This window comes from Bison bison, unplaced genomic scaffold (genome assembly GCF_000754665.1).
Source record: "Bison bison bison isolate TAMUID 2011002044 unplaced genomic scaffold, Bison_UMD1.0 scf7180017864032, whole genome shotgun sequence".
Taxonomy (NCBI): domain Eukaryota; kingdom Metazoa; phylum Chordata; class Mammalia; order Artiodactyla; family Bovidae; genus Bison; species Bison bison.
Genome location: NW_011494604.1, coordinates 144385 through 157762, shown reverse-complemented (window position 1 = coordinate 157762; position 13378 = coordinate 144385). Strand labels below are relative to the sequence as shown.

At 43.7% G+C, this 13378-nt stretch overlaps 1 protein-coding gene across 4 annotated transcripts in view; it reads left to right on the top strand.

Moving 5' to 3' along the window:
* The first annotated feature begins 605 nt into the window (after positions 1-605).
* ILDR1 (immunoglobulin-like domain containing receptor 1) overlaps positions 606-13378 on the top strand; it is a 40091-nt gene continuing 27318 nt past the window's right edge. For all 4 annotated transcript variants that reach the window (XM_010834245.1, XM_010834244.1, XM_010834243.1 and 1 more), the window contains exon 1: positions 606-860. In XM_010834245.1, the coding sequence (XP_010832547.1) occupies positions 806-860 (55 nt within the window). In that variant the 5' untranslated portion in view covers positions 606-805. The remainder of the gene's footprint in view (positions 861-13378) is intronic.

Here is a 13378-nt window from a genome sequence, read left to right as displayed (position 1 = left end):
CAAAGAGACTTAGAATCCGTGGCTGAGGTCTGCAAGGGGCTGCTGAGCTGCATGCAGGATGGCAAATAATCAAAAAGGACTAAACCAACATTAACGATGCCTAACTATGGGTGGTGGGAGCAGGATTTTTTTCTTACTTCCATTAATTCATATTTTTCTAACTTTTTTATCATGAACATCCTTTTCTTTTACAGCTTGGAAGATTAAGTCTGTTTCTCTAGTTCATACCCCGCATCTTTATTTCGAGAAAATCTGAACAATCATTGTATGTAAACTTCCTATAAGTGTGGTTTTAGTGGGGGGAAAAAGAATTTCCCAAGCATGTATGAGTGAATGGAAACATACGGCAGGAAATATTCCCTAAAAAGTTATATCCACAGAATTTTACAAACGGGGAGAAATTTGCTAGGCGTAAGATTTCCCGAGAACTTCTGGAAAATATGGTAACAGGCTCCGTAGACAAAGCGGAGAGTGGCAGGAAACGCTGTTTCACTGAGGAGAATCACCTGGCAGCCTGCCTGGGGGCGGAGGCAGGTATGAAAGGTGGCCGCGGGCGGGGGCCGGGGGCGGAGCAGGAAGCCCCGGCGCTAGGAGCTGGAGGCGGAGCCGCGAGGAGCGCCCCAGGTGGGCAGGAGGCGGCGGTACCTGCCCCGGGCCCAGGGTCGGTCCACCGGCCGCGCTGCGCCGAGTGAGGGCAAAACAGAGGGATTCCTTGGCGAAGTGGTGCGTCGTGGACGGGTCGCTGATGAAGAAAGACACAGTGTCCCCGCAGTCCCTGAGCTGAAAGGGGCCGGAGAGCGCCGGTATGGGCTCCGAGCTGCCCGCACCTTGGCTGCTGCTCTTCACCTGGCTCCCAACAGGTGAGCCATGGGAAAATGGGTCCTAGTCAGGCCCAAGGAGAGAGGAAGCCATTGTTGCCTGGCCTAACAGAGTTGGCCGCAGGCGGGACAGAGGAGGCCTGGGCCGCGCTCTGGTGGCTCTTGGCATGGGCGCCAGGATGTGCGGAGACTGGATCGAGTTTCTGCCTGTGGGAACCTGTTTACTTTTATTAGCTTAGGCCTTTACGAAACAGGTGCAACTAAGAAAGAAACTCAGAGCCTCTGGCCTCCTCCTGCTCCCTAGGCACTTCTTGGTCTCTAAAGCCGGAGTGATAGAGGCAGAAACACCACTCTTTCAATTCCTAATTACTCTTTCCTTTCATCTGATACTTGCCATAGGTTTTAGATACGGTGACAACCATATTGGCTCAGAAATACACTTAGTTCGTTCCTGAGAGGTATATGTATCCTCAGTATATGATGGAAAGTTCGATATGATTCAGAATCTATTACTATTTTATAGGATCACAACAGGAGGTTCTTTGCTAACCATGTTCAGTGTCACTTTTCTGCTTTGTATCTGCTCACTTCCCTAACTTTACCCCATGATCATTGTCTCCCCATCAAGTGTTCATCCATCCATCATTTTCATTTCCTTAACCTCCAGGCCAATCCTCTGTGCTTTGAAAGCATGGTTTTGTGTGTCTCAGTGTATCAGTTGGGGAAATAGCAGGCCATGATCTGCATGAGTGAAATCAGGTGGGAAGAGAGAGCATAGTGAAAGAATGTGTAGGTTCTTTCAGCCCTTTTCAATTGAAATGTAGGTGTGACCTTGCAAACTGGAACCTGAGTTCCCTTGGAAGTTCTGCCTTGTTCTATTTCATTTTACCTTTTTTACTTCCCTCTTTTAGGAATAGCCACCCTCTCACCTCTTAGTTGTCAGTGGGAGGTCAGCTCAGTTTGCTCACAGACCAGTTTGAGTCTTGTATTTCTCTTCGGGAAAAGATGTAATATGAAGGTACAGGAAGAATTCCGTTTCTACAAGTTTGAGAGGACATGAAGATAGCTCAGATGTAATCAGATCTCATTCAGACAAGATTCTATAATTCTTTTTAAGCTTAATGCTGAGAATGAAAGGGAGGGAGAATTGCAAAAGGCTAGAAAACTGTTATCCCTAAGGTCTTTGGCTTACCACATTTTCTGTAGAATGTGGGTCCTATAAATTGTCTGAAGCTGAGGAGGGTGAATGTTGGACACTCATGATACACAAGGAAATGGACTGAACTGTACCGACATGGAAGTGCCCGAAATTCTACTAGAACAGTCACCAGCTTAGACTGTGAAAACAAATTCGTAAAAATCCCACAGTTTTGCACAGACTTCTCTCCTGTGCCTCACATGTTTAGCTCAAACTCCATAGCAGCTAGGGATTTCTGAAGCTCCTTGAGCTATCTTTTTAGGAAAGTTGAAGTCTACTCTCACTCTCGCCCTGAGCATGCCATCCCCAGAATTAGGACTTGTAGCCAGCAGTCATTTAGGAAAAAAGAATAAGGAAAGAAGCCTTACAGACAAAAATCCCATTAGGGTATAAACCTCAATCCTTAAATCACCAGCATATTTTAAAAGCTGTTCTGTTTTTGTGAGGAATATTGAGCACTGAATATTTTTCAAATACAATGACCATAACCAAAGGGTATATTCGTAAAGTAAACAAATTGCTAAATGGACAAAGTCTTCGGAAAGTAGAGCTCCATGTGTTCATGAACCAGCCATGCTGTGTGAGTAGCCAGGATGCTGCTGCTGCCGCGTTGCTTCAGTCGTGTCCGACTCTGTGCGACCCCATAGATGGCAGCCCACCTGGCTCTCCCGTCCCTGGGATTCTCCAGGCAAGAATATTGGAGTGGGTTGCCATTTCCTGCTGGGGTGGTCAAATAATACAGATTGCTGTGTTTGCCTGGTATTCATTAAATGGAAGCCTACCTGCGTTACACATTTTAAAGCCAGAGAATGCTAAACACAGAAAAGTCCTAAGTCCAGAAGAAATATAGTTTGCATTGTGACATGTACACACATATATGAGATTTATAAAATAGGAGCAAGAGGTATACACACACACACACAAGAAAACAGTCACTATGTTGGATTAAAAGTATTAATTTAATAAATATTGCTTTAGTAACATTTAAATTCGTAGAAAGTAATCCCCAAATTAGCAGCAACTTACTAGAAAAATCCAGTAAGTTGATGTTTTTTTTCAAGATCCACTGGAAACTGAGGTATGAACTTTGGAAAACCCTGCACTAGAATGTATTCATTTTGGTCTATCACCTTTTTGTCTTCTGTTTCTAAAGAAGAGGCAGCCCAGCCCTCTGATTAGCATCCAAGTTTCTGCAGTTGCAAAGTATGGGTGAGTAATGAGATTATGTCAGATGTGGGTACACTGGCTAGTTGGTGTGGCTTGGGCTTCTGACGAAGCCTCTGAGGTCAGGAAGTCCTGTGAAGTTACCATAGTCTTTATGTTTGGAGCTGTGGCGAGATCAGAGGGTTTGTGTGTGTAATTCTCTGAACTTTTTTTCTTTAAAAAGGAAGAAAGTTTTATCACACAAGTAATATTTGCTTCTTAAAACAGACTATTAAGATAAGGCTAAATTAAGTTCCTGCAGCCCTTTGCATTAATGGCTAATAGCACTTGTTACCATCATCCAAACTCAAACTTTATTCCTAGAAAGAAAAGTTAGTTTTTCCCCCCAGATTCTAGAAGGTTGTGTGTCATTTGTGCTTTTGTGACTTTTTAAAAAGATCTTAGAAGGGTGTTAACTTATAGATCCATGTAGCTATCAACTTGTGTTACCATTCTTTGGGAAATCAGACAGCTGACTTCTAAAGAACAAGATTCTTAGCATCTAAACCATTAGCTTTCATTTGGTGGTGGTTGTGAAGGTTGGGATCATACTGAAGATCTAATACATCTTGTGAAGTTGCTCAGTCATGTCTGACTCCTTGCAACCCCATGGACTATAGCCTGCCAGCCTCCTCTGTTCGTGGGGTTTTCCAGGCAAGAATACTGGAGTGGGTTGCCATTTCCTTCTCCAGGGGATCTTCCTCAACCAGGGATTGAACCCAGGTTTTCAGCACTGCAGGCAGACTCTTTACCACCCGGGAAGCCCTAATATGCCTTGGTCCCTGATATAGTAAATAGTAAAGTGGAGCTTCTCAGGTGGTGGATAAGGGACTGCGTACTGCTCCTCTCCCTTGCCCCACCCCTCACCTCCTGTGAGGCTCCCTGAAGTACCTCTCAGAACGCAGTGCTCTGGGAACACAAGTAGAAATCACCCCCAGTCCTTGTCTTCCCCTCCCAGCCAATTTTACAGATAAGGAAATCTGTGCAGAGAAGTCAGATGTCTAAGGTTGACACAGTGGAGTTGGTTTGAGGGTTGGGATGAGGATCCTGGCATCCTCACTCTTAGGCCATGCTCTTACATCTATTTCATACCATGGAGCAGGTTTGTTCTGTCTCATTGAATCCTGGTAGAAATGGAAATTGACTACCTCTGGGATGTCTGCATGTATGTGTACTAAGTCACTGTAGTCGTATCCAACTCTGTGACCCTTTGGACTGTAGCCCACCAGGCTCCTCTGTCCATGGGATTCTGTAGGCAAAATTACTGGAGTGGGTTGCCATGTCTTCCTCCAGGCGATCTTGCCAATCCAGGAACTGACCCCATGTCTCTTATGTCTCCTGCGCTGGCAGGTGGTTCTTTATGACTGGCACCACCTGGGAAGCCCCTGGGATGTCTAACCAGATGTTAATTATTAAACATCTTGCCCCAACAGCAATGCAGTGGGATGAGATGGTGGGTAATTACTGTACTGTTTGCCTGGGTTTCTTTCAGCCTAATACTTTATTTCATTATTTGAAGTCCTTAGGGGAGAAAGAAAATTGTGTGTTTTAAGAATTAAAAAGACTGATCATGTCTTTCTCTGGTACTCATTTCTAGATCTTCCAAAATACAAATCTTAGGTGGGTCAAGGAAAGGATTTGACACTTTCTTCATTTCCCAAACCCAGTACCATGTTCTGTTGCTTAATCCCAGCAGCTTAACCATCTCCTTACCTCTAGGCCTGCTACTTCTTTGTCTAGTTCCAACCATTCTCCACACAGATGATAGGTTAACCTACCTGGGTTAATTTTTCCCACCTTCACTGTAGTGGGCTTCCCAGGTGGCACTAGTGGTAAAGAATCCATCTGCCAATGCACGAGACATAGGAGACAAGGGCTCCATCCCTAGTTCAGGAAGATCCCCTGGAGTAGGAAATGACAACCCACTCCAGTATTCTTGCCTGGAAAATTCCTTGGACAGAGGAGCCTGGCGGGCTGCAATCCATAGGGTTGCAAAGAGTCGGACACGACTGAAGCAACGTATAGCATGCATGCACCTTCACTTTAATGCTCTAAGAACCTCTACTAGATCCCCATAGTCTGTATGAGTGGATTAAAGCTCTTTGGAATTCAAGACCCACTCATTCTGGCCTCACTAACTTGGGCAGCTATGTCTCCACTGCTATGAGCATCCTCTTGTACCCTTCCCACCCCCAACATACTCTCTTCTTCCTTGCTTTTTGTCTGGCCATATTACAAATGGTTAACTTTAACCATTTATTTTCTGTACTTTCAGAGCACTTAAAATTTGTTCCAGGCAGTTTACCCTTTCTTGTACGAATTTGCTTATTTGCCAGATGTTTAATGTATACCATGTACCAGACATGCTCTCAAACAAAAGTAGACATGGCCTTGGACTCTATGGTGTTTATGGTCTGAAGGACAAACAAAGAAATGTGGAAATACAGCTATGACAGGGACCATGAGAAAGAGATACAAGGTACAACAAGAGGTTGTAATAGACGGATTTTGCTCATTCGGGAGGCCGTCTCTGGAGAAATGATACTTGAGTTGACAGCTGAGGTGTAATCATCCCAGACAAATTAATAGCATGTGCAAGGCTGCTGAATAGGAGCTCAGTGAGAATGAGGGATGGCAAGAATGTCTCCATGACTGAGAGGAGGAAGTCTTTCCATGTGGTGGGAAGGAGGCAGGGGTGGGTAGGACCAGATCGCGTAGTCTCATGGATCATGGTAGGAGGCTGTGTATTTATCCTGAGAACAGTGCACAGCTTTTGGAGATATTTAAAGAGAAAGAGTTGGGAGGTGGACAGCAGTGTGCTATCCACATGGAAGAAAACCAGAGTGTGTGCAGGTACCAGTTAACTGAAGCAGTATCCAGGCTGGAAGTGATGGAGCTTGTGCTGGGGTGATGGTGAAAATGGAGAGAGAGGGATCCCAGAAATAGTAGGGAGATAAATAAAAGCAGTTTGATAATAGATTTTGTAGGGAGTGTGAGGGAGAAAGAGATGTCAAGGACAAGACCTAGTTTTCAGTCTTGCACATTGACTGAGATGGGAAATAGGGAAGAACCCAAGTTTGAATAGGAGGAGGAGGATTTAGATTTGGGGCCCAATTTAGATTCTGAAACAGCCAAGAAGAGCTATGAGGAGGATTTGAGCCTGGGTGTCTGTCTTGGCTCTTATTGTAGAGTAGCAGGACTTGTTATACAAAGCTCTACCAGTTTCTGAGCAATCCTGTAAAGCTCAGCCATGACCAGATGTACCTTGTTTATGCATTTACTTGTTTATTATTGACTTGCCCACCAAAAGTATAAGTTCCAAGAGTTCAGGGACCTTGTCTCTCATCAGCTACTTTACCCCCATCATCTGAAACAGTGCTTGTCTCATAGTAGGTATTCAATAAGTGAGTGAGTGAGTGAGTGACCTCTGGAGGCCCAGGGCACACAGAAATTTGTCATTCTGGTGAGACTTAAATTTGCATGTGCGCTGAGATTAGCATGTGGGTACACGGTTGAGTCACTGGCCTGAGCGAATGACTTTGGGAAACCCCGCGCATCTGCCTCTCAGGGCTTGTTGTCCTCTACTCATAATAACTAAAGGATACCAAATTCAAACCACCTGAGAAGCTATTTTTTTCACTTAGTAGGTTATCAGAATTTTTTTTAAGATTGATATTCTCCCCTGTTGGAAAGATTGTGGTGATACATGGGAGTGTCACACACTGCTCATGGGACTATAAATTTCTTTACTGAATTATTTATTAAAAGCCTCATCCCCTTTGACCTAGCAATCTCACTTTGAGAAATACATCCTACTGGAATAAAAAAGGACTTTTGTAAAGAGATACCTAATATAACATAAAGGTATTCACTTCAATAAGTTATTTCGGCATTGTTTGTGATAATGCAAATTTAGAAGTACCTAAATGCCCATCATTAGCAAAAGGGGTAAATTATGGTTCATCCATGTAGTGACTTTTCACGCAGTCACTAAAAAAGTTATATCTATTTATACTGATAAAGAATATAATGATATTTCATTAGTTTGAAGAAAAAACAAAATTGTGAGTCAATGCACATAATATGATTAATTAAAAAAAAACAGTGTAGGAAAAGATGTGGAGGATAGACACAAAATTATGGTGCTTCTGGAGACTAGAGTTCATGGTGAGCAAGGAGGAACTTTTTACTTTATACCCTTCACTCTTGTTTAAGTTTCTTATTATTTATCTTATGAAGAAACAAAGGGATTTCTCTACAAAATGATTGAAGTAAATTTGTAAATGTCCCTTAAGGGGTTAAACCTCTGCCATTAGGAAACTTACCTAGAAGGCAAGTGGTACAGTGGAAATTGTAGGATTTGGGATTTTAGAGGTATAAGCGTAAATTTAGTCTTGCTATTTATTAGCTGTGTGGCTTCAGCCCAGTTATTTAATCTACCTGAGGATTTTCCTCATCTATGATATTGAGATGAAAATAAGGCTGATCTCATAGGGATTTGCCAAGGTTAAAGGACATACTGTATAATAAACCCTCAATACCATGCTGACCAACATCGAAATGCTCAGTAGTTACATTTTCCTCCCCAGGGCAGCCATAGGCTTCTGCCACTCCAAGCCTAACACTGTTAAGTGCACCCAGATCTTTGTTAACCGTGTAACTCATAGACGTACTTCCTTCTGCATCCCAACCGGTTTCTTCTCCCCTTTTCTCCTGTCCTAGCTCTCCTTGTCCCTTAACTCTTGTCCGTGCATTGCCAGGCCCTCTTCCTCTGGATTCTTTTCCTGTTTGCACTGTTATCTAAGGAAATATGACAAGTACCGATGGTAAATATACTTGGGGAGATAGCTTGCCCTGACATAAACTCTGATAGGATTAAATCTGTTTACTTTTGTTAACCTGCTGACTGGAGCAGAGGTGCCTGGGTGCCTGAAAAACAGGAATCAAGACCTTCCATCGAGGCAGCAGTAGGCTACTGCCTCTTGCTGGGAAACACTTTGCTCTCCGCCCTGCCTGCCACTCCCTTCCAAGCAAGACCCTTCGTGTGAAAAGGAGGGGAAATGACAACCAGTCCCCTGAAAATGATTTTTAGTTAAAAAAAAAATTTTACCTAGATCCCTATGCTGTATAGATAATAATTTCTAGAAACTTATTAAACATCTTTCCCACTCTACTACATGGGGAAAACAGGCTGAATAAATAAATGTGCAAAGATATGCATCTATTTGGGAACACATGGCATTGAATTGTAAAGATACTCTTCTTTCTTTGGTATATTCTCCTTCCACCTTAACGCAGAATGATAGTCCCCGCTCTGCGCATCAGCGTAGTCTTGGAAAGTACCTCATGGCGGGAAACTGAGAATCCCCTTCCCCTTCTCTCCTTCCCATGGGCTCCGTTATCTCATCTGAAGTCACCTTTCCACCCTTACATGACAGATCCCTCTTCCTCTTTCACAGAGGAGACCAACTGAATGGGTTTGCCAGGTAAGACACAGCTTTAAAAGCTTTTAGTGCAGTAACTCATTTTGCAAAAAGAAGGCAGTAATGACTGCTTACATTTGTATTATTTTAATTCTTTCAAAAATGCTTTTACATGCTATTCTCAGTTGATCTCAACCTCTTAAAATGGACAAGATAAAAAATGATACAAATAATAGCTGACATTTATCAAGTGTCTATTATGTGCCAGGCTTTTTGCTAAATGCTGGACATATTTATCTCCTTTAGTCCTCACTATTACTTATTCAAACACATATTATCATCATCCTAATTTTGCATGTAGACAAACAACCTTAGTTTGGAAATAACTTATCAGGTCTTTTAGCTAGTGGGGGAGTGGAGGCAAAATTTGAACCCAGAAAACACAGTTTCCAGAATTTAAGGAGAAAAGTATAAAGACAACTAGGAAATTAGATGGTGATAAACTGGGGAGAAGGAGATGCCACATGATGAAGAGAATGAGAACAGAAAGAAAATCTAAGAATTTGATAAGTCAATAGAACTAAGTTTAAAAGATCAAAGATGCAACCAGGACATGTATAAACAGAACACTTATCTTTTTAAATCTCTTCATATTTTCAGCCCAGATTCTGCTGCCCTTAGTCTTTTCTTGAAAACTTACCTGCTTGATAGTGTGCATGCCCAATGTGGTTAATTTTACAGAGAAATTAGAGGCTAAAGGAGAAGATGGGAAGTTTCTGACTTTGAAATGGGCTGTCTTGCTACTTCCCTCCCCTTCCTCCCAATCTGGAAATTCCTCCTGCTTTTTGAGAGTCCAGTTCCTGACTTCTGCTTGGAAGGTCAGGCTTGCTTGCTTGGGAAAGATTGAGTTTTGGTGTGAGCAAGACTCCAGTTCAAAATACTGAGGCTGAGAGGGCTTGGCTTATTATAGTCTCTGAACTTCTGCCCACAGCTATGGCCAGGACTGACCCCACCCTAGGGGTCTTTGTGAGGACTGGAGACAGTGTATGTTTATTACCTGGCACACAGTAGATGCTGAGATCCAGAGCAGCAGCTGAGAAGAAGGGAGAAAGGTTTGCTGGTCGGTCAGTACCTTTGTCCTGAGAGACGCCCTCGCTCTCCACATGGGACTGGGCAGAGGGTGAAGGTCTGGGAACTGTGCAGGGTGCTGTGGGGCTAACAGACCCCTGGAGGGAGTGTGAGTGAGTGCAATATGGTCAAATACATGGCAACCTGTCATAATTCAAGGCTTGAAATTCACTTAAGGGATGAAATTAAAGAAAGGATAAAAGAGCAGCAAAGCCAGTTCTGACGGTAAAGGTGAGTCATGTCACCCCACGTGTGGTTTGTCCATAATAAGGGCATTCATGGAAGAGAAGCTGAGTGAACATTTGGTAATGAAGGTGATCACCCTTGTCCCCATTCTTCTGCCTCAAGGTGTCAGATTCAGCCATCTTCAAAGTTACCCCAGAGTAATTTCTGGCTCCAACCAAATACTTATCTCTGACTCCTGGCACACCCGTACTATCCACCCCACCCCCCGCCCCCCACGTATATTCTACCTCTATACAAATAACGTTGACTGGAGTCCTTTGAACAAACTGTCATTTGTATCAGATTACCATTCGACAAAATCAAGGACACATAGTTTACTAATGACGGTATTAGAGTAACTGCTGCCTGTACTATATTAAGTATTGCATGTGTAGCTTGGCCCCATGCTCTGATTATGTGCAAGCTATTGAATACCAAACATCTTCCTCTATTTAAAAAATAGCTTGATTCTGCTCAGGGCAGAGTCTTGGTTCCAACCACTTTAGAAAATGAACGACCACAGACAAGCCACTTGCCTTGTCCAGTCTCAGGTTTGCTGTGTATGCAGTGGCATAGCTTGTTTCTTCCTGGGGCTCATAAAGATAGTGAGTAGAAGGAAATATATGAAAGTTCTTTGTGAGTCTAGGATTTTGCTTAGATTGCCAGTCAGTTTTTTTCTCTCTATTTCAATCAATGCAAGTTACTGATCAAAATAAGCTAATGTTGACAATGCCATCCTATTTGTTGTCAGATCTTACTGCAGCTGCTTCTTCTGTTCAGTTAAAGCTGTGTTGGGTAAAAGCTCCAAGGTTTAATCCAGGTCAGTTCTGGGAAAAAAGAGGTGGTGAAGGTGGAGAAGCAAAAGTAAAAAAATCAGATTATGAAATAATCCATGTTAAGTTTCAGATACTAGTCATTAGCTCTTGATTCTTATTGGACTGACTTCAGGAATCCTACAGCTAATACAGACAGCAGCTCTCCCCACCCTCCCCACCCCCCCACCACAAGCTCCTCAAGGCTTATTTTCAAAATGATGCTCTTTTCCCATTCACAGCTAAATAAGAAAGTCATCCATCTTCCTAAAAACACCACTTTCACCTTATTATTCCTTTTCAGAAAAACCTTCAGTGATTATCCATTAACTAGAAACAGATTCTGGAGTGCAATTTACACACCACCCCATTTGCCTACTCCCACTCCCCACCATCATCTCACTTATTTATCATCTTATTTATCACCGTAAAGCCAGAGGCCCCAGCTGGACTGGTTCCTTCAGATTCCCCAAGGAACGGCCTCTTCATGATAAGTGCCTTTGCTCACTCCTTTCTTCTATCGTGACTCAATGAGTCTCTCTGCCCTCTTCCTGTTTTTCACATATCTTCTTAATCCTACCTTGTTTTTAGAATCTAGCGTAACTCTCTCTTCCTTCTGTGATGGTTCCCCACCCACAGGTCTCCCCCCACACTTCTGCAGACCCTCTCTAGCATGGCTATCACTGGCACATCCTCATTACAGCTCAGCCCTGAAGAGGGCTCAGGTCATTTCTGGGGACCAGGGTCTATCCCAAGCAGCACAGCATCTTGCTGTCTCTCTGTGGACATGAGAAAAGTGGATGCTGATCCCATCATAAACCATGGTGTTCTGTATTAGGAGGGTTGTGTCTAGGTGAGGCAGGACCCAGCACCATGCTCATGGCTCTGGCCATTGAGCCAGGCCCATCCAGCGGCTCTGAAAGGTGGGGGGGGTGACTGTTTTGTTTGTGGGAGTAACTCAGTCAAAATGAACACAGCTCCACTTGAGAACTCTATTGGAGAGACTTCTAACTTGAACCCCTTTCTCCATGGCCCTCAGAATAAGGGAGAAAGGAAAAAGACTCATACACTGTCACCACCATGGCAGCATATATGCCAGCACCTTGCCAGTTACCATGGCAGGTGCCAGAAGTGTGGATTATTTCACTGCATTCTTGCAAGGACCTGATGAGGTTAGTACTTATACAATCTCTGTTCATAGCTGAGGAAACACAGGCTCAGAGAGAGTAAATAACTTCTCCAGTGTCCAAGTGAGTAGTACAGTTTGATTTGAACCCAACTGTATCTGAGTCCAAAGCCTGGGTTTAATTTAGCTAGTCTATACCAGTGGTCCTCAAAGTACGGTGCCCAGAGAAGTAGTATCAGAATCTCCTGGAAATTTATTAGATGTAAGTTCTTGGGTCCCACCCAAGTCCTACTGAATTAGAAACTCCCGCTGACAGTGATCTGGGCTGTCACAAGTCCTCCTGGTGATGTATGCTCAAGTTTGGGTACTATTTCTCCACATTAAACCTGCTGTAAGAAGGCCCCTATAACTGGGCCTAGAATCCATATTGACACAGGAACATCTGAAGATGCTGGTAATGTGTGGACCTCTGACCATGTCAAAGTCCCACCTGACATTTCTGTGCCACCTGGTTCCTCATCAACACAGACTTGGAGCTTTAAGTATATCTGTAGATTTGGAAGGTAAGGGGAGAAAGTTTTTAAAAGTAAAAGAAAAATTGTTAGTTCCTTCAAATCTTTTGTGAAAAAAAATTGTCAGTCTGATCATTTTTTTTTTAATTTGTTTTGTGCTTATGTTGGACCAGTTGTACTGCCAATTTTCACTGTCATTCATTCCATCATGTATTCAACATGAATGAACGTACATTTGTTGGGTGCTAAGGGCTTCCTGGTGGCTCAGAAGGTAAAGATTCTGCCTGCAATGTGGGAGACCTGGGTTTGATCCCTGGGTTGGAAAGATCCCCTGGAGATGGGCACCCACTCCAGTATTCTGGCCTGGAGAATTCCATGGACAGAGGAGCCTGGCAGGCTACAGTCCATGGGGTTGCAAAGAGCTGGACATGACTGAGTGACTTCACTTTTTAAGGAGGTGACAGGTGCCAGTATGAGGCTCTTGTGTTTGAACAGTGAGCCAGAAGCAAGCCCAGTAGGCCTCCAAGCCTACAGTAGCCAGGCCATCCCCAAGAAGTGTGAAAAGTGCTGCCAGAGGTAGGGCAGGGCACTTTGGGAAAACAGAGGAAGCCCCCTCTTCCAGACTTGCAGTCAGAGGAGGCAAGGGTGCAGCTGAAAACCTAAGAAAGAAATCTTGCTTAGCCTGGTGAAGGGAGTGGAGTGGCAACTGGTGATGTGGAAGAGTGCTCCACAAGAGATGCACACCTGGGATGACCTGCGGAAGACATTGATCCTAGCACGAGAAGGACGGAGGCAAGTCTAGAGTGTCCAAAGCCCTCTGTCAGAGTGGGGCATGAAGGGAGATGAGGCCCCAGAGAAAGGCTGAAAGCAGACCTGACTGGTCTCCTAGGCCAGGGTACAGAGGTTGAATTTTATCCTTAGGGAAATGGGAAA